This window comes from Falco peregrinus, chromosome 5, assembly GCF_023634155.1.
Source record: "Falco peregrinus isolate bFalPer1 chromosome 5, bFalPer1.pri, whole genome shotgun sequence".
In the NCBI taxonomy this organism is placed as follows: Eukaryota; Metazoa; Chordata; class Aves; order Falconiformes; family Falconidae; genus Falco; species Falco peregrinus.
Genome location: NC_073725.1, coordinates 23,217,244 through 23,237,593, shown reverse-complemented (window position 1 = coordinate 23,237,593; position 20,350 = coordinate 23,217,244). Strand labels below are relative to the sequence as shown.

Sequence of the window (20,350 nt, the reverse complement as noted above, 5' to 3'; positions counted from 1 at the left end):
TCCAAAGAAACAGCATAGCAGGTGCAGCATCTAAATTCTTGCTCTCAACCCTAGTCATGGCCAGAGCTCCACAAGGTCTGAACCACAGGTCGACAAGTCTCCTAGCTGCTCCTCCTGTTCCAGACTCTGACTGCCAGCTAATATCAGTCCACAAGCACCAGGGGAGCTTGTTTCTGCTTGACCGTCACTCAACTGAAGATTGCTACCTCTTAGTAATTTTTGGCTTGTCCACTTATTTTGTGTAGAAAGAAAGTTCTCCATGAATCTGCTATATTGTGTTTGCTGATGCCTGGAAGCTGCAAATATTTAGGAATATCTATGTTTTCCTAGCAATTCACTTATTTTTCATGATATTTTGGTTGGGAGCTCATTTTGTATGCACATGACATCTGTTTCCACTTTGTTCCTAAATTTTCAGATTTCAGAAACAGATTTTTTTGTTGCTCTGGAACAGAAGGAAAGTTGGTTTCTCTATTTTTCATAATACAGCAGCTTTCAAAAGCAAGTCTAGTGATAACCGTGTTTTGTGAAGAAGCTGAACGACTCAACTGTAATAGCTAGGATTTTGGCTTTGAAATGTCACAATGAGCAATTGGAGTCTAAGGAGGCTGCAGGAAAGCTCTTTGGTTTTCTCTTCATTCCTTCAACAGTTTTGGCAGTCAGTAGTGATCCAGGACCAAGAATCTCCCCAGGGAAACAACTTTATTTTGGTTTTAATGTGTCACAATAAATTCCAGACTCCAGTGCACCACTTTGAGGTGGTCATAAGAACCTATTACACCTGATCTATGGTGAGACTCTGATGACCTCCAGGCTAGTTTCCTGCTTAACTACATCTCAACACTTGCATTTCAGTAATAGCCGCCCTACAGATCACTGCAACAGACCAGCATGGCACAACGGAGCCCCAGTTTCCCCACGGATGCCATGTTGCCGCTTCTTTGATGGGGGCCTACAATCAAGTGAGACCATCATCTGTGACAGCTGTAACCCTAAGGAAGCAGAGGACACTATGATCAGCCCAAAGCATTTCTTTACCCGTTGTAGTAAAGGGTAAAGAAATAAAGGTAAAAAAGGGGTAAAGAACTGCACGCTGATTGTATGTAGTTACCATTATTGCCCTCTTGGTGCTAGAAGTACCCAAGTCGAAGTCAACACCCTTGGCCTTGATTCTTCTAATGTCCTTGGTACAGGTCGATGTGCTAAATCTACTGGTAAGGTGTTTGCAGCACACTTGGGCTTGTATATACACAGGAAAAGTCTACAGCAAAGAGCCTTCATGGTTTCTTCTGACATGCTCTGAAGAAATACTTATTCACTCTACTCTTCCTTTTTTAATTCCACCTCAGTATAAAGAAAAATATAATTTCAAAACCCATCAAATGTCCACATCTTGCTGCAAGGACTGTAATTATTTGCTAGCTATTAGATGCACTGATAGTGTCCTAAAAGGCATACTACTGCACATGATGCCTGTGTCATTTAAGTGCTGCAGGTTACTGTGGATATGGCATTCCATTCTGACGCGAAGTACATTGTTGTACCTCACGCACGCACCTCAGGGCCACAAAGCAAATACATGTCTTGCAGGAAGGATGACGAGAATTATTGTTACATCGTTAAAACTCCTTGCAAAATTCCATATGCTAAGATGATAGATGTTAAAGGAAGGGCATTGAAAAGTTAGCCAGAACGTTAATTTTCCTAATTTTCCTTTCTCACAGGAGTTCATGAATAGAAATGTATTTATCATTTTGGATTAACAACTGTTTCTCGTATTGGATTTCTTCTTACTCTAGCTTTATTAGACAGACTTCTCTCTCAGACACCTTTATGTCTGCAGGTCCTGAGATGAATATTATAAAATAAGTGCATTTCTCTGACATCTATAGAAGCTTATTCTAGGGCAAGCAAAGGAAATTCTTTCCAGTATTGTACTGCTGTTACGTACCAGTGATACCCTCCCCCCTGGAGTTATATTAGCCCAGAATTATTTCTCCCTTTTCTTGGATTTTTTTGATTAATACATCACATTGGACTTGGCAAATTACCAAATTTCATGCTTTCAGTGTGATTTTAAAACAATAAGCCATTGTATCTTTGTTTCTCTGAAGACTTATTTATGCCTAAGACAGCGCACACTACTAACCTTGTAGAGCAGCTGTAATTTCTAATTCTACATAAAATAAACCCTTGAAAGATTTAGGGACCCAGTCTCCTGATCCGCAGGCTGATTATGCACAGTGTGGCCCCTGGAAGCAAGACGGAATAGCTGAAGATGGAGGAGCATTTCATGTGAGTGAACGAACTGTGTATTTGCAGCTCATCTGTCTGGTTTACAGCCTTTCACGAATAATGAATAATGCATAAGCTGAATGACACTTCTGTGCTTGTTCTCCTCCTCCTCCTCCTCTACCCACCTTGCTCCACCTCTTTCAGAGCTCACAGCTGGGTGCACCTGTCCCTGACACAAGAGGAGGGAGGGGAGGCTGGAGGGGAGGTACAGTCCTGCTCAGATCCCGTGGCATTTGATTCCAGGATGCCCTGATTGCTGATGCCCTAATGCTGGAAAGACATAAATCATAGTCTCGTTATGCTCATGCTTAATGAAAATTTCTTAGTGTCTAGCTGACACAGGGAACAAAGGCATCAAAAGAAAGTGACCGTGATGGGTAGGTTAGATGGATGGAGTTAGGAAAGAGCAGCCACTGGCTGTAGGAACAGTTTACAAAGCTGTCCCCTCTTGCACACCCATGTGCAGGCAAAGCGTGAGCAAATATTACAGCTATAGCAGCCACAAGTACTACAGTAGCCTCCAAGCCACCGCAGCTGGCTGCTTGAAGGACAGCATCGGATTTAATTTTTAGTTTTTAAAATTAATTTAAAAGGTCTGTCTTTTTGTATTTAAAACACTAAGGTGACAGTTGATGAAGCACCACCTGATAAGCCAATCCCCAGCTACAAAATTAGTTCAATTAATTAAGCAAGGTCACATGTCTGAAAGCAGCACAAAGGAGGGTGAAGGTGTTTTTTCCAGCCAGCTGGAATCAGCAGTGTCACTGTTGGCTCTGATGTGCTCTCTGGTGGCGAGACGTTTGCAGCAGACGAGGGGACTGCAATGGACTTGTGCGAGCAAGCTGGTGACACTGCGTGGCAGGTACTTTGCTTCTGTTTTGGTTTTCTTTTCCTGGTGTAAAGAAATTCTGTTTAATTAAGAAGAGGAATTTTAGGAAAAAGGCACTTTCTCAGTCCAGGTTCAGAATTAGAGAATATGAAGGGGGCTATGTTTCTGGACTCAGCATCTCACCAAATGTATAGGTGTATGATGAGAGTAAATTTTCAAAGGTTCCTCTCTTAGGTCTTTATCCACGTGACTTCAGCTCTGATGCTATCTTTGTGCATACCCTGTCTCTGGCCACATTTCAAATACATCTGTGTTTCTCTTGCACGGATGTCTTCACGCTGACCTGTTCAATCACTGCACAACTGCAGCACTTTCCAAATGGTGGCTCCTGTAACTGACATGAAGACCTCATAATTAACATTAGTTTGGCAAAGGTGAAATCATCCCAAAGGGAATTGTGCCACATATTCAGCTGTTTAACAGCAGCTAAAGGAAACTTTAGTAAAAAAAAAAAAAAAAGTGCCCAGAGAATAGTAGAAGTACCCCTCTGTGTGTATGCAGGATTTCTGTCCAGTCATGGGCGCTAAATGCAATGCAGAGAACAACAAAGTAGCATGTAGCCACCAGAAATAGTCTTCAGGAGTCAGAGAGACCCACATCTGCTGAAGAGGGTTGACAAATGCAGAAGTCCTGTATGTCCTCAACCTGCTTTCAGAGGAAAAAAGTCTCAGGTCTCCTTTTGTGCAAGCCAGGCTAACCCCAGGTCACTAATAGTGCCTCTGCATTTGCCTTGTCAGGCTGCTTGTAGTACAAGGTATAATTGGAAAAAGAACATCAAAATGCTGGAAACATAAGTAGTTATATACTTAAATTATTACGTTTCCAAGTTACATGCTACAAAGGAGAAGGTGAATGTACTCCAGGTTTCCTACACTTCATTTATTTCAGGTAATTCAAATTCTCTGGTTACGTTTTTAAATTTAAACACACTGACCTGCAGTGGAAGGAAGAATCTGTCTGTGTATCAATGAATCAAAAAAACCTGGTAATCCTGAGGAATAGGTTATGCAGGTTAAGACAAAATCACCAGATAAGAAGGTTATACAAAATTCTCTCTCCGTGGCCAAAATCTGACAGACCTCATGCCTGGCATGGTGCTGTGGCTCCCAAGGTCTTTTAGAGATATAAAGGAAAGTGGAAGTTGTCCATAGTCATTGGCAGGGATTGAAAATGCTGTATTTTAAGCCTATAAGATGTTTTACAGGAAAGGCTGTGTAAATGCTGAGGATCTTCAGGTATCTCCTAGCCGAAGAAAGAACATCACACTGGTCTCCACCTAAAAAAGTACTCATGAAAATAAAAATGACCGATGCACAGCTGTTTTGCTTAAAAATTTCAGAGTATTGGAGGAATTCTTAGCATCCCTCCATGCCTATGGATGCTCTGTGGCATCTATCTACACGGCCGCTCAAAAAAGGCTTCTGAGGGTTTTACTGCTCCTTATCCAGCAGAGGGTGGTAGATGATGGCATTTGCATTTACCAAATTAGCTGTCATTTGGCTCAACCTTCAGCTACGAGTTTGTAGCATTAGTATCTCTCATTATCTGGAGTTGCCTCATACCTGCAGATGCGCAGGGCAAATTCAGTGCAATAACAGAAGCAAAACCATAAGACATTACACAACTTATCCTTGCGTCTCATACGTATTAAAACGCATGCTGTATACCAAACGTGGCAAATCTGCATCAAGTAACAAGTTACTCAGCTGGTCCAATTCAAAGAGACAATTTTGATTTAAGAGGCAAAAATATAATTTTATACGCTACCTCTGCTTAAAATAATTCTATAATCTACTTGTGTTTAAATAAATAGCTAGATTATTAACTATGGGAAAACATTTTAAAACAAAAAATGACTTCATTTTCGAGCTCTTTCACACTACTTTGACTTTTTTAAGCCAGTTTCCCTTGTAATTTTCTTGCGTCTCCTCCAGTCTCTGCCTCTTTCTGTTCAGCCTGCCCGTGGTTTGTCCTGGTTTCACTGGGGTGACTGAAAGCCCGGCTCAACTTGTGGCTCTGAGGTGTTCGTGCTGCACTGTTTGACTTTCATCAGTGCCAAAGTCCAGTAGTGGAGTGTTGAGGGTCAGAAGTGAGTTGAACGCAGCAGTCTCTTTGCATGCTGCTTTGTGCTTCTTGCCTGCCTTTCAATAGGACGCAATGCACAGTCTTGGTGCTTTGAAGACTGTTCCACTCTTCCAGTTTACCAAATGGGAACTAATCAGAGATTGTCTCGGGGTTTTTCCCTCTTCCCTCTCAAATACCAAACACTTTGTAGAGGTCCCTTGCAGTAAAAAGAGACACCCCCCACCTTCACAGGCTTTCACACCATGATGACGTGACCATGCATCCCCTTTCAGCCCTGGTGTGAGCCCATGCCCCTTTCCTTTCGCTGTCAAAGCCTGAAACTTCCCGATAGGCTTGAAGTAACAGCAGCTGGTGAGTCTCCTTATTTTCCTATCAGAGGGTTTAGGACTCTGGCTGTCTTCTTGCTCTTTCAGCCCTAGAGTGCTCCTTGCCTGGGAGCACACAATGCTGCAGCACAGGCGTGGAAGCTTCCGGGAAGCCTCCCCAGCTTGTCTCTTTCCCTGTAAGTGCATGTCTTCCCCTGGTTTTTAATGTTTTTAAAGGTCCTGGTCATTGCTTATATAGGGCCGCGTGTCTGATGCCCCACAAGGTAATATTCCAGAGAGCAAAAATTGCTCTACTGTGCAGAAACCAGGGAATGGAAGGGAACGTTTCGGTCCCAATTCTGTAGTATTAATACATTTCTACCTAAAACGCAGGAGATTCCTGTTAGCTCCAGAGGCTTCTGGCTCCCCTTAGGGGTGTCAGGCTCCTAGGTGGGCCTGGCATCAGTCCACTTCGCTCTGCATCAGCCCTGGGAACACTGGTAAACAACAGGCAGTGAGTTTTATCAGCACAGGAGAAGATGCTCTGATGAAATAACTTGGTTTCCAGGGGTAGAGGCTCTTGGCAGAGCTTCACACGTTTAGTGGTTTGCGACAGTACCATTTTTCAATGGATTTCAAACTCTTCCTAATAAAGAAATGAAGAGGAATGAGTTTGAAATTTTAATCTAATTATGTTCACATGATGAATGAGCAAATGAACAACAATACTTGTTTTTATGTAAACAACATTTGTTTTATGTAACGTTACTTTGGCTATTCAAAGATTTTACTCTTACAGAAATGACCTTCTTTTGAGCAAACTCTCATGCCCTGTGGAAGTACCGAATGGTTTGTGTGGTGAGTTGCCTTGAGTCCATCACCAGATGGCCACCAGATGCCATAACTCTGGAGGTAGGCCATAACAGGAGGAACACCTTGGGAATGTTGTGGTAGTTTCTCATTAATATGACAGATTCCAAAATTGATTGTTTTCTTTCACCCAGTTTGAATGCTTGAAGGCTGCAGAGATTTGTGCTGACTTTGAAGAGGGCAGAGTTAAATATCTTTGCTTTCATTGCTGACAGAGAATTTGGCGGTGACGTTACAGTCCTGATTGCCCAGGGCTATTAACAGGATACCACTCTCTTTCCAGCTATGAATGTGACTGGAAATAAATGCATAAGTTTTCAGTACACCTTTTTGCATGCTTTAAGGTGTAACAATATTTTTCAAAATACATCAAAGTGAGTATTTCGCTTTAGTCCTGAAAAACTCCAAACTTTCCTCTCTCAAACATTTTTTTTTTCAATCAATGAAAATAATGTTTCCTTTACGTTCAGTCTGACCCTTTCTCATTTGCCTCCTGGATACAATCTGATTACCAATACTCCAGGCAGGAACCAGGCTGCTCTTCATCTGTGAACAAAACTCAGGACCACTCTTTAATCGAGATCCCCCATGTAGTAAAACGAACACTTAGCAGGAAACAAATCCAGTTACTGTGATTGCTGTCATGGTTATATCTGGTTTGTGATTGACCCATTGCTGTGTTAGGTGCTTCAGAAGAATGCTCAGTGAAACTGTCCCTATCCCTAGGAACTTACAACGTCAATCAATAAGCAAAACAGATGGAGACTGGGGATAGGGTGAAGAATTGTGCTTGGGGTTTTTTCCAGTCAGGCACTTCAGCACAGAGATGTTTCTTGCTGGGTAGCACCGGCCACTTATGTGCCCAGCTGAGCTTGCTGCAGGGCTGGGCGTTCTCCATCTCTGTAAGCCCGAGCTTTTGCAGCTGGCCTGAGACCAGGCAGGGGGCTGAGGTCAAACTCTGGCAGTTCCCTGTCACCAGGCTGCTAATGGACATGCCTGTGCCAGCAGAGGTAAAGCAGCCAGAGCATGGAGCCATTCCTCTGGAGGAGGGACATATTTGGAGAGCCAGCCCTATACAGTGTGTGCATGGTGACACCACAGCTACACAGCCACCACCATTTTATTACCAGAACCTAAACCTGCACAGTAAAACACCACCAATGTCTTCATTGGTTGATGTCACAGACCCTGGGTGGTGTAGGAGTTTTATTGGGGTGAGAGGACGCCTACTTACTGCACTGTGCTTTCTATAGCAAGACAGGAGGAGGATTAGTCACCTGGAGCTGTGTCCTCCTTGACCATGATGACAGGCAGGGCAATATGCAGAGGAAGAGGTGAGATGGTATTGTGGAAAAAGATAAGCTCTTGGCCTCAAAACATTTCTTAGAGGGCATAATTGTCATTCATCTCCTTCTATCAAGTCCTACTATGCTGAATGTCTTATCAATGTTACGTTGTCACACCTGATAACACACTTGCAGGGCAGTCTGGAAAATTTTCTATTGTATTTAAGTATGGGAGAAAACACCCAGGATAACCGTCTGTATGTCTGAGCACTCACAAGCTCAGGCAGCAAAATGAGGAAGGGCTAGAGGAAAAAAGAGGTCAAAGGTCAGTGTAGCCAGCTTTGGCTTGAGGAAGGTTGGGGGCTGAGTGTCAGGAGACCAGAGCAACTCTCTGCCCAGTGAGACTTGGCTTCCAGCACCTGCAGTGTTGCAGGCAACGTTGATGGCTTTCTCAAGAAACCTTCCCGTGTGGTCCTGTCACGGTGTCAGAGAGCTTCCTGAAGCAGAACTCATACTCAGCGGAGCATGTGGCATGGCTATGCCCATTCTGTGAGAGTAAAATTGATGCGGACCACAAAGAGACGCGTCCCCCATGGTTTCACCACCGCTCACACCCTCGGGATGTCTCACAGGGGAGCAGCACTGCCTCAGCTTCACAACAGCCCTCCATGGTCTGTCCACAGAGCAAAGCCCCATGCAGGGGACAGTCTCCTCCTTCCTTCCCCTTCTCGCTGAGTCCCCCACCCTCACATCTCCCCGTGAGAGCTCAGGGGACGTGCTCCTCTGCCTTCATGCACAGTGTCACCAGCTGCCACCCAAAGGAGACCCCACCTCCTGCCGCACGGCATTGCTGACTCTGCACCAGCGCTGCTTTCCTTCTCCTCTGACTCTCAGCGACAGCAGAGCCTGACAAGCAAGCATGCTGCTGCTGACAGCGCTCCTGGCTGCAGCCGCTTGGTCCTGTGAGTCCTTCCTTGTTTTCCTCCTTTTCCTCACAGGCACCCGTGGCTGTGCCAACAGGCATCTTCCCAAATCCCACAACTCCAGATGATGACATCATGTCTCCTCCTTTTTTTTCCTAGATGCATTTGCACAAAAAAGTCCTGTGCAGACGCCTAGATCCATCACCAAATCTGCAGGCACTGTGCGCCTCATGTGTGACTTTAAAGGCATCTATGGAGACTTTTCTGACACCATCGTACACTGGTACCGACAGAAGCTGAATGATGCTCCAACGAGGATTCTCTACCATGGAGAGAGAACAGTAGTAGGTGGCGACTTCCAAGCACACAGGTACATGGTTGAAAAGTTTCCTAGCCAGAGACTGTGTATCCTTACAATAAACAAAGTCACTCCAGATGACACTGCAAACTACTATTGCGCCTACTCAGATTGACACCGTGGTAGGATGTCAGAGATCACAGAGCTAAATACTGCTTCAGCATCTCAAACATAAACGACTTGCAAGATCCTAACTCACTTCCCCAGCTGTGGCTGAGCCCTGCTCTGCTCTTTTTTTAACAGGAAAGTAAGCCAACACTGTCTCTTCAGCAATTTGTTTGCTTTTTTTGTGGAGGGGCAAGGTATCAGTTTGTATATTTTTTAATTTCTTTGTCTCCCTTAGGATTGAACTATGACTGTACATCAGAACTTCCTTTGCAGAGGAGCTGTGGCAGGGCTAGGAAAGATTTTGGGCTTCTTGAAAAACATGCTAGCTAGTCTCCTGTCTTGGAAGGTCATTGTATGTATTAATTAATGGCCTCCAAAAATATCTCTTTTGGGTTTTATATTAGACTCCTGTTTGTTCTCCAGTCTAATTATGTGGTCTGGTATCAGCAGTGTTGGATCATCTTGTCCTTCCATCCTCGGTTGTTGACTCTTCTGCCCTGGGCTGTTCAGTGACTTGAGGTAAGCCACACAGCTGGCAAGTAGCTGGCAGGTGTGCCTAAGCTATGGTTTATTCATCAGAGAAAAGTCAGGCACAAACAAGAGCTATTTACAGAAGTACGGTACTTAAATACACACTCTCAGCATTCTTTATGAAGTAGTGTCAAAGCTTTCTATAGTTAGAAGTGAAGTTTATGGCACCTATCCGACCCTGCAGACCATCTTGTTCTCCATATCAGATTATTTCTTAGACTGTTTCTAAGCTAATCTCGTTTTAGCAGTCCCCAGAATGGAGCTCCCCCACCTCCCAGGAGAAACGAAGGGCGACAGCCTGGCCTACCTCAGGGTCTGGACATTGTCTTGACTGACAGCCTGAACTTGCGGTACCAGCAAGGGCTACAAACACTGCGTTCACTTACTCTTCTAAGTCCCAGAAGACCCAAATGCCTTACTATTGCTTCCCGCAACAGCTACAGAATGCAAAGCACTCTGGCAGATTCACAACCAAGGGCTCCATATCCGAAATTATTTTTAACTCACACTAATGAGAAACAGAGAAAGCCAGTGCTGCTGAAGTTGCTGAGGGCCATCTAGATGTAGGCTTTCTGAAAAAAGCATTCAGTACTGTATCGCATATTATTTTTGTAAAGGAAAGTTTTAAGGGGGGGGGGGGGGCGGGAAATCATAATTTGTGTCAGAGGATGGATATTTCTCAGATGCTGACTTGCAAAGAACTCCCTTGCCAGGATTACGCGGCATTGGTCTACACCTTCCAGCAGGAGCCAAAGGGTAGACCAGGATCTATATTGGAGCAGTCCACCTTCTTTTTCCAGGCGGTGTTGCCTCTTGCACCTCACGTGGAGTGAGTGGTCAGGGTACAAAACTCTGGACTTGCCTGTCTCCAGGAGCAGTGATGGGCAAGTCCTGGGCCAGTGCCACACTGCTGTTGATCTTGCAGCTTTTTGTAGTTTTGCAGAATTGAGTCAGACAAAGGGTTGTTTTTAATCCCACCCAGAAAGCCACAAACCTCGTTCCTAATTGCCACAGGCCTTCGCTTCTGGCTCTTTTGCCATTAAGACAGGAAACCAACAAGATGCTGTTTAAAGATCTAAGAGCGATGGATGCCAAGTGCTACAACATGAAATTATAAACATTTGGTCTGCAGTGGAAGGTGCACTTCTAGAATATACTTTTCCCACACTTGGTATTGGTAACGGGATTCTCACTGTCAGTGGGAGCTGGAGCCCCTTCCTGTCACTCCCTCTTGACTCGCTGTCAGTGTGAGGGCTCAGCACTCTGCGAGGTGGAGCATTCAGCCAAAGCCCAGCAGAAATAAAAGGAAGATCCCCTTAACATGTTGGGGTTTGTAGTATGCCAGGAGACAGGCAGAGTGCTCCCCCACGCTTGGTTCAGCTGCAGTGGAAGTGACTGGCTTTCCCAGCACCTTGTGTGTTTTACACTCCCAGGAAAGGGCTGGGTTGACTCTGCCAAAGTCAGTAGTGCCTTGAGCATTGACCTAAATGGTGGTAGCAGGTGCAGATAATGAAAGGAAGGAGCAAGCAAGAAAGAAGGGAGCAGGAGAGAGAAAGGGAGGGAGGGAGGGAGGAGAGCGAGAGAGGAAGGGGGGCAGGGAAGGAAGGAGAGAGAAAGGGAGGGAGGAAGATAGAAAGGGGGGAAGAAAGGAAGGGAGGGAGGATGGGAGAAAGTGACAAAGGAAGGAAGGAAAGAAGAGAGGAAGGGAGGAGCAAGAGAAAAAGGGAAAAGGAGAAAGTACAAGAGAGAGCCAGGGAGAAAGAATGAAAGACAAACCAAAGCCACAGTCAAAGCACCAGTGGAGGGGGAGAAGCTGCATTCAGATGTCTCCCACGTTCAAGGCGCGATGGGATGGGGTGACAGAGGTGTGGAGCAGACTCTTTCCTTATCCAAGACATCCCTGGTGTTCCAGATAGGCCTAAAACCTCCTAATGTTTGAAGAGTGCTCTCATGAGATTCTTCACAGCTCCTTCCTTGCAACATGCACCTCTTCATCTTGTCGGCCTTGCTGAAATAGCTGAGCTCATTTTCACGTCTTCTCAACAAAGCGTAAGTTTGGAACAAAGGAAGAAGCCAGCCCTGAAGGTGAATATTTTGTCAAGATAGAAGCATCTACAAGAAAACTGTTGGGAGGCAAACCTTAACTTACCTAAATTCTTATTAATCACTGTAATTGACTGCTGAGCATGTGAATGGCTTTACATTCTCTTCATAGTTGCTGTGATACACCTTTCATCAGATATATCAAGCAGAAACTATTATTAAACTCTTAGCTTAAAAATTTCCCAGCTGAAATCAGAACAATGGCCAACACTGAATTCACTTCCACCTGTTACAGAGACCTGACCACTTGTGTCTCAAAAAAGGCTCAAATGGGCTCATCAAAACCAATCACTGCTTCTCTACACTGAGCTGCAAAAAATGTAAAAACTGCTTGATTTGCTGCTTTCCCTAGCGGAGACCCTTTTTGTCCATAAGAAGCTGACAGGTGTTAGGCCAGGCTGGAAAAAATTCCCTGTGTGCAGGTTGTCTTCAGTTATTGGAGGACGTTTGAAATCCCACTGAGACGACTGAAAAGTGTCCCTGTGACCTGGGATGAGAAACTCCAGTCAATCTGGGAGCAGAAATGGGAAGTGTGTGACATACGATGTTCCCAGCACTGTGAAGTACCTTCTGCAAGCAACCCATTTCTACTTGGAAAACAAAGAACCCTGATAGCAGTAGTATCAGTGAGCTGTCGTTATAAAGCCTGTTTTTTCAGATGGCCTGGATGAAGAAGCAGCGGAGATGGGAGATAGCTGAGGGAAAGGGTTGCTCATCAGCAGGTCTTTGGACCTCAGTATTGAACTCCTTCCTAATGACAGTCTGGCTTGCCCGATTAACGCCAGCTGATATAAAAATAATTGGGCCCAGGCATCGCCTTTGGCTTGGGAAGCGCACACCATTCTGATAAGAAAATCGGAGAGTAAACCACGTGAGATGCATAGAAAGCATATTCTGAACATGGCGCTCTTGGAACATCATAGGAACACAAAAATGAGCAATTTACTACAGATGTCCTGCAGATCTCAAATAAGTTTCAAGCACCTCCATTTGAGCTAGAGAGCTAAACGTAGGTTTTACCCTGTTATGCGGTTTTTCATTACTGGGGTGGTCAGTAAAAGTCTGAAACACTGGGGCTTGCTCTGCACTTCTGGGTAACTCCACACACTGCCCGTAGGAACAGGGATTTCAGGTGGAAGCTACGTCACAGGATGCCGTTTGATGTTCAAGGATTAGAATGAATGGGACTAAATGATAGAAAAGCAGCCTCAGAGGTATTGCCATGGAATGAAAAATCACCCTACACTCGGTGCCAATCAACTGCCACGTCTCCGATCCTGTTGTTCACCAGCTTTTCACTCACTGGTGCCGAAAGAGGCCTAACCCAGCTCCCACACGCATTGCCTACATGTCCTCCAGGCTCATCCTCAAAAACAAGTCCAATGGGGGGAAATTTGGTATCAGGACGGGCCCCACCAAATCTGCCTGCACCCTGACAACGTGCAAAGTAACTCCGCAAGGCTGCGCTGCCTGCTGCGGTGCCAGGCGGGATGTGCGGCAGTAGCAGCCGCGGGGGCCCTCTGCTCTCTGAACCAGACCCTGAAGCATTTGACCAGGCCTTGGGGCAGGCACGCCGTGCGGGCAGGCGGGCACCGCAGCGCTGCTGGGCCAGCGGGCGTTTTGCAGAGGCGCCACGGCCTGCGCCAGCACTTCACCGACAGAAAGGGCCTTTTCATAGCTTCAGCTCACTTGCCTCAGGGTGGGTTTACAGGACGGCAGGGTGGGCTAGCTAGAAGAGGGAAAAGCCTTTCCATTCCCACCCCGCTTCCAGCTACATCTCTGGAATAAAGCCCCGCTTACGTCATTTCTGTGGCAGAACGGAAAGATAGAAGTGAAAAGAACGGGAAGCGCTGCTCAGGACTGCAGGTCCCAGGTAAACATACCCGTCTTTCTTGTCCTTCCCTGCTGGCAGAGAACTTGGGTTTGTTTTCTCTTTGTTTTCTGTTTGGAGCCAACCAAACCTTCATTTAGGTGCAAACGCCAGTCTCTTCATCGCCTCCAGCGGGGCTGCTCAGCCAACACGGCAGTGAGCCTGCAAAAAACCAGCAACGACACAACGCACAGATATGTATTTCTGTTTTGCAAAAGGACAGACGTTAGGGTTTATCTCACCCCTGTTCTGTTTGTGGCCAAACAGCCGGCAGGTGAAGTCAGAGGAGCACTGGGCTCTGATCCCCGCGGACCCATTGGGACCGGTCTCCAATACGGGGTCTCCAGAGCATGGTGAGCACTGGGGTAGCGGCTGCATTTCACAGAAGAGTGGAAGATCGAATTCCTGTCACAACCACAACCGTAGGGCAGCAGTTCCCGGATCTATGTGATAGTCTGTGGAAAAAGAAATAACTGGCTGACATCAGAAGAAAGATAACCTTATGACAAGAAAGAAAGGGGATGTGGTTTTGTTTTCTTTTGGAGGGAACCAGCAGCAACCTTGCCTGTGAAGAATGACTTTAAACTACATGGAATAATTTCCTCATTTTGCTTGCCCTAATCATCTTCATTTTAAACTAAGCCTAGGAGGGCTGTAAAGCTTTTGTGTGGCTTTGCATAATACCTGGCATTAGGAGATACCACTCTGGGGGGCAGCATCTCACTTGCACAGCAATACTGCTCCTGAGCTCCCAAGTGGCTGCTCTGTGTTTCCCCTAACTTTGGAGTTCGACCTGTGTGATGAGCAGCAATTAAAGACCCCTCCCGTTCTTTAAGCTCCAAGTTCTTTCGTTTGTTTGTTTGTTTGTTTGATTTATTGGCAGTGCAACCGAGCAACAACACCTGACCCCAGGCATTGTTTAGCAGCTTTCAACTAAGTCTGCCAGCAGTGGTAAAATCTGCTTCAGACCACAAAATTACATGTTAAATGAGTTAAAGCAACTGTATTTGTATGCGCATAAGAGCGGGAAGGTGAGTTTGAGGCGCTGGTGCAAAAGCTATAATCTGACCGTTAACATTTAGCGGGGTTCAGTCATGCTGCTGTATCTCAACGTCACCCGCCTGCTGCCAGGGCAGCCTCTTGGGGTGATGCCCAAGTGAGTCATTTCCTTCCTTCAGCCGCAGCCCACCGTCCCTGCGGGACAGCCGTCTCCTTCCTCCCAGAGGCAGACGCCAGCAACAGCCCTCGGGATGCTGCTGCTCCTGCTCCTGCTCCTGGCTGCAGCCTGGTCTGGTAAGTTCCCCATGTCACCCTGGCACGGGGAAGCAGCAGGAGGCATCCCCTACTTACGTGTGAGAATGAGTAGCAGGCTAAGAGCGTTTGTTCTGGTTTCTTTCCCTCTTTCTAGATGGACAAGAGCAAGTGCTTCTGAGGCAGAGCCACGTATCTGTTAGCAGAGGGCTGGCTGAAACTGCATGGATTGAGTGTGCAGCTGAGGGCATAGCTGACTTCCAGACTGCGTTTATCCATTGGTACCGACACAGACCTTCCAAAGCTCCCGAACGGATTCTGTATATCGGAACAGGGCAAGCTTCTTATGATGATAACTCCTACAGGAACAAGTATTCTGCCCTGAAGAAAGGGACAAACATCTGTGCTTTCTCAATCAATGACATCAGCTCCAGCGATGAAGGTACCTACTACTGTGCCTACTGGTGGTACCACAGAACTAGCAGACCACAGGCAGCCTGTGCAGAAAGCTGCCTGTACCCTGAGCGGCCGGCTTTCTCTCAAATGCGGGGAACCACCACCGCACCCTCCTGCCTCTAAAACATCCCAACAGGTTTACGCTGAGTATGCAAGCATAAGTAACAGACACACAGAAAAGCAGCAAAATGCAGCGTCCTGCAGCTCAGCTGGCAGAATGCGCTGTGCTGGGAAAAAGGAGCACTCCTGTGGGTGATGCTTTGATGCCCGAATTATAGAGTAGCACAGACTCGTCCTTGAATAGCACAGACGCTTTCCCAAGTAGTCTGAGCCAGCAAAAAGAACCGCTGGCTTTGGAGGGAGGGAGCATCGGCAGGGAATATTTGCTCTGAAGATCCAGCCTGGCAGACTTCAGATCCAGGTCATGATGAGGATACTGGTGACACTCACCACTGGTCACTCCCATCTTGATGGCTGTGATGACAATGACTGCTTTTAACACTGTTAACCCTGAGGACTCCTTCTTAGAGGCAAGGATCTCTTGCACTGGGCAACTCCTGGAAAGACGGTCCCAAGACAAGGTTGTGAAGACCGCTTACAGGAGGAAGCTGCAGGCTAAAGCAGGGAAAGCATGGACATGGTGAGACAGCAGCGCTCAGCCAGACAGCTGGCAGCAGAGCCGCAGTCAGAGTTCACTTATGTGGCAACACCACTCACAACCCTGTGCCCCCGTGAGTGTTTCACGCAATGCGAGTGCATCACACACCCCCTCAGGACAGTCCTTTCCTCCTCCACGTTCATTACCTAAGTGCCTGCAGGCCCCGGCGTCTTGTCTGAAAACATCATTGCTGCAGGTTCTTCTTGCAGCTCTAGTTTGGCCTTGGAAGACACCTTCCTTGCTGGCTTTTACACTTAAGTGGACATAATCAGGACAAAGTCTCCATCTCGGGAGCTGCCTGCTCACAGTCTGGGTCAGGTTTGTTCTCTGTAGCTATGCCTACACTGCAGGACCTGACACCAAGGGGTGTATCTGTCGCAAGGACAGCAGAATATCAGCTTTCTGTGCCGGTGGTGAGAGGACACTTAGTTGGGTACGCTGCTGCTGACAAAGACCAAAAAGAGATCCAGAGTGAAGTCTTTCTCTTGGGCCACAAAATGAGAAATCTCTCTCTCAGGGAAGAGCATTGGAGTGTGGTGGCTGCTGCCCAAGGGACCATTTGCTGTGGAGGCTTGGCAGGGCACCTTTTCAGGGCTCTGAAATGACAGAAAGTACAAGAAAAAGCAGGCAGCAGTAAAACAGCTGGTTGGGAGTCACGCTTGCTCCAACCCAGCTTCATCTCACCGTGTCTGGGGTAGGTGGGGAAGACTGAGCAGACGGCTTGGAGATGCTTCAGGTAAGATGAAGAGATGATAGTTCACGATGAATAACCCAAGGTCTGCTACCAAAGCCGGCACTTTATTTCAGGAAGGGCTGGTGAAGCGTGATTCTGGGACAGCTGGTGCCTGAGGAGAGGACAGCATCCTTGGGAAAGGATGGATTGAACAGTTTGACTTCTCACGTGTGAGCTCAGCAGTCTGAGAGGAACACAGCAGATAGACAGATAGATGAAGAAGTGTAATTTCAGACTGAGTACTTTATGTCCTTTCTACACTGTTACTGCTGTGGTTTAGCTTGTCAGTAAATGTAACGCCCTCCCTGGCAGTGAGTTGAAGGATGGCCTCTGATGTGCCGAATGAGTCATTTCCTCCTCCCAGACGTTTGAGGCTTTCTCCACCTGAAGGGCTCCATAACATTTCTGTCTCCATTTCCAGGCTTCACGCACATGGGCAGCACGCTCCTGCTCCCAGTCCTTCTTGCAACTTCATTTTGGTCCCGTAAGCCCTTCTTTCCTCTCCCCTCTCCTTTCCCTGGGTGGAGGACACAACCCAGGCTCCAAACTTCATCCGTTTCCTCCCTTCACCCGATTTCTCTGCTTCCCCTCCCAGGTGGAGATGCACAGGCAGTGCCAGTGCAAACCCCAGTGCTGCAGGGGAAGGTGACGGGCAGCTCTGCCAGCATGTATTGCCGACTGAGCAACGAACATGTCGTGCACTGGTACCAGCACCTTCCTGGAAAGCCGCCAAAGAGGATACTTTACATGTGGAGACAGACAGCTACTTTTGATGACAATAGCGATAGAAGGAGATTCCAAGCTCAGAAGCATTCTACTGAGCCCCTCTATTATCTCACAATAGATAATTTAACCCCGAGGGATTCTGGCACTTACTACTGTACATATTGGTTTTATCAGAGCCTCACAGTGTTAACTGGGCAGAGATAAGCCCTACAAAAAGACGCTTTGCGCTCTGAACTCTGCTAAAAGTTCCGATGCTTCCCTATTGCACCACCCCCCCACCACCACCCCCCATGATTTTCTGCAGCACGATAGGAAAAACAACACTATCTCATGACAGCTGTGAGACACAGGATCTTAACAACCATCATCTCATTTCAGCGCTCACACGCACCTGTAACATCCAGAAACTGGAGAGTCCCAGTCACTTGAGAGTAAATATATGATGAAACATTGCTCTTAAAAGGAAGGCTTAATCGTACTGAAAGCACTCACCTGACAGTCAACATGCCCTGCCCGTGTGTGTGAATAGATGCCAGCTGTGAATTTCCCTTCTCTATATGAATCCTTGGAGCATGGAAACGTATCTCCAACCCCTCAGTCCTTCTCTTGGAAAAAAACGATATGAATATAACAGAAGGCAAGAAGACCAGGTGATCTCGCACAGCCTCCTTTATCTTTTTCTTTTCTCTTCCTTTGCATTTCAGTCATCACAAGTTCCTACGACAGCCCAGAAACCCTGATCTTTATTGTCACAGGTTCTCGCCTGCGTCCAGGACAGAATGGAAAACATCAGCCACAAGCTACACCCCTTGCAAGCACAGACTCTCAAGCCCTTTGGATTACCTACACTGAGTCCTACAAACAGGTGCTACGATCTATGACTGGTTCTAGGGAAGCTGGCATTTGCCTGACAGCAAAGTCAGAAAACTGGAATGGTTCTGTGCCTCCTAACTCCAAGGAGTTAGGACAGAAAGTAACATGCTCAGTGTCCAGTGAGATACTCCCCTAATGCACCTGGACCTTCAAAATGAGCACAAATACATCCATGGTGGTGGTTTTACAGTTCCACAGACTGTGAACATTGATTTGAGCAGAGAGCGCACCCACCCCGCTTCTGGAGATGCCCCTCTGCCACAGCTGCTGACAGCAGCCCTCCCAGGGTGCGCGTTTCCTTTCCAGCCCTCCTTTCCAAGAAACCTTGGCATCTCAACTGAGCTCTGAAACCAGGAGCCTGCAGCTGTAGCTTTCCTCCCGCACTCCAACCCAAAGTGGAGGCGCGTCCCCGCGGTGCAGCTGCCCCGGGTGCTGCGGGCTGATGGACCCAGCTGCTTCGGTGAAGGGCAGCACCAGTACGGGGCACCCCCGGCACTCGGGCATGTCACAGCCAGGGGACTGTGCTGCACACCAAAGGAGGTCCCCAGTGATACGGGGGAAAGTCTCCCACCCCCTCGGACACTGCACAGCTCCCCTCAGCCCTCCGTGCGAGGGCACGCACCCTCCGATACCAGGGTGGCCTCCAGCTGAAACCTTCGCACCCCGCTACACAGCTGGAGCTGCTCGTGCTTGCAGCCCTTTCTGGGGCTCTGCCTCGAGTTGAGAGATGGGGCCACACTCCAGCATTGAACCGTCCTTCCCCTCGTTACCTGAAAGGCAGACAGGACCGCAGCCACCTTACCGACCGTAGCGCTCGCCAGCCTGGAGAGGCTTTTCTGCAACTGTGCCCCATCTGCATGTGCGCAGAAGACCCCTGGCTGAAGACCGCCCAAGGAGTCACCTCCTCCTCCCACACAGCGCTGTCCCCACCTGGGCTCCCTTTCACTCTCCTCTGACTCTCAGCGACAGCAGAGCCTGACAAGCAAGCATGCTGCTGCTGACAGCGCTCCTGGCTGCAGCCGCTTGGTCCTGTGAGTCCTTCCTGATTTTCCTACCCTTCCTCACAGGCACCCCCATGGCCGTGCCAACAGGCATCTTCCCAAATCCCACAACTCCAGATGATGACATCATGTCTCCTCCTTTTTTTTCCTAGATGCATTTGCACAAAAAAGTCCTGTGCAGACCCCTAGATCCATCACCAAGTTTCGAAAGAGTATACGAATGACATGTGAAATTCAGATATTAGGGGCAAGTTTTGATGGCACCGTCATACACTGGTATCAACAGAAGGAGGGTAAAGCTCCAGAGAGGTTTCTGTACTTTTCAGGAGGGAAAGCTCACACTGAAAGTGGATTTCAAGCACACAGGTACATGGTTGAAGTGCTTTCTGGCCAGAACCGCTGTGTTCTTACAATAAAAGATGTCATTCCAGACGATGCTGCTACCTACTACTGCGCCTACTGGGATACCGAGTCGCTCACCATGACAGAAACTCAAAGATCCTCAAGGCAAAAACCCTCCCTCAGCATGTGAACCACAGGGTTGCAACTGTGCCACTGCCTTGATCTCCTCACTCCATCTGGTCTCAGCTGCAGACAGACCTTGTGCTGCTACCCAGCAAGAGCAGATAACCCTGCACCCCTGCACAACCGTCCCTTCAAAGCCTGGGCCATCACCAGCACTCTGGTCTTCAAACACACATCTACTATTTCCAGGGCAGAGGAAGCCTCTGCTGCCTTAAGAATTAGCACACAAATATTGGAAACTCACCCGCGCCTTCGTTGCTCCCTGCACAGCCACGGCAGAAGTCTGGTGGCCCCCGAGGGCAGCAAACGTTGCACTGACTTCCCAGTGCAGCCACGGTTCTCCCCAAGGAAAGAGAAGGCAGAAGAAGACAGACAACGTGCTGAGGAAAGAACCTTCGTGATGTGAACGACAGGCTTGCCGCTGCCTGGCATGTCTAGGAAAAGTCCCCCACTGTACTCGCCTTTGCTCTACGTGTCGGCAGCAGTAAGTCCCTGGACATACCT

The 20,350-nt window shown here is 47.5% G+C and overlaps 1 protein-coding gene and 1 long non-coding RNA gene across 6 annotated transcripts in view; one reads left to right on the top strand and one right to left on the bottom strand.

The window, feature by feature from the left end:
- Positions 1-42: 42 nt before the first annotated feature.
- LOC129784477 (uncharacterized) lies at positions 43-20,226 on the bottom strand. Its single transcript, XR_008747230.1, has 4 exons — positions 20,091-20,226; positions 13,637-14,078; positions 3,308-3,518; positions 43-3,203 (listed from the first exon to the last, which is right to left on the bottom strand). It is a non-coding gene; the product is annotated as an uncharacterized LOC129784477 (long non-coding RNA).
- The window catches only part of LOC101919768 (immunoglobulin kappa light chain), a 28,137-nt gene continuing 22,455 nt past the window's right edge, over positions 14,669-20,350 (top strand). Inside the window, exons 1-2 of one of the 5 annotated variants that reach the window (XM_055804212.1) lie at positions 14,669-14,916; positions 15,032-15,342. In XM_055804212.1, the coding sequence (XP_055660187.1) occupies positions 14,874-14,916; positions 15,032-15,342 (354 nt within the window). In that variant the 5' untranslated portion in view covers positions 14,669-14,873. Of the gene's footprint in view, positions 14,917-15,031; positions 15,343-17,048; positions 17,206-17,316; positions 17,612-18,899; positions 19,352-19,473; positions 19,793-20,350 lie in introns of those variants that run through there. The other 4 variants (XM_055804210.1, XM_055804207.1, XM_055804206.1 and 1 more) reach the window with 4 other exon arrangements.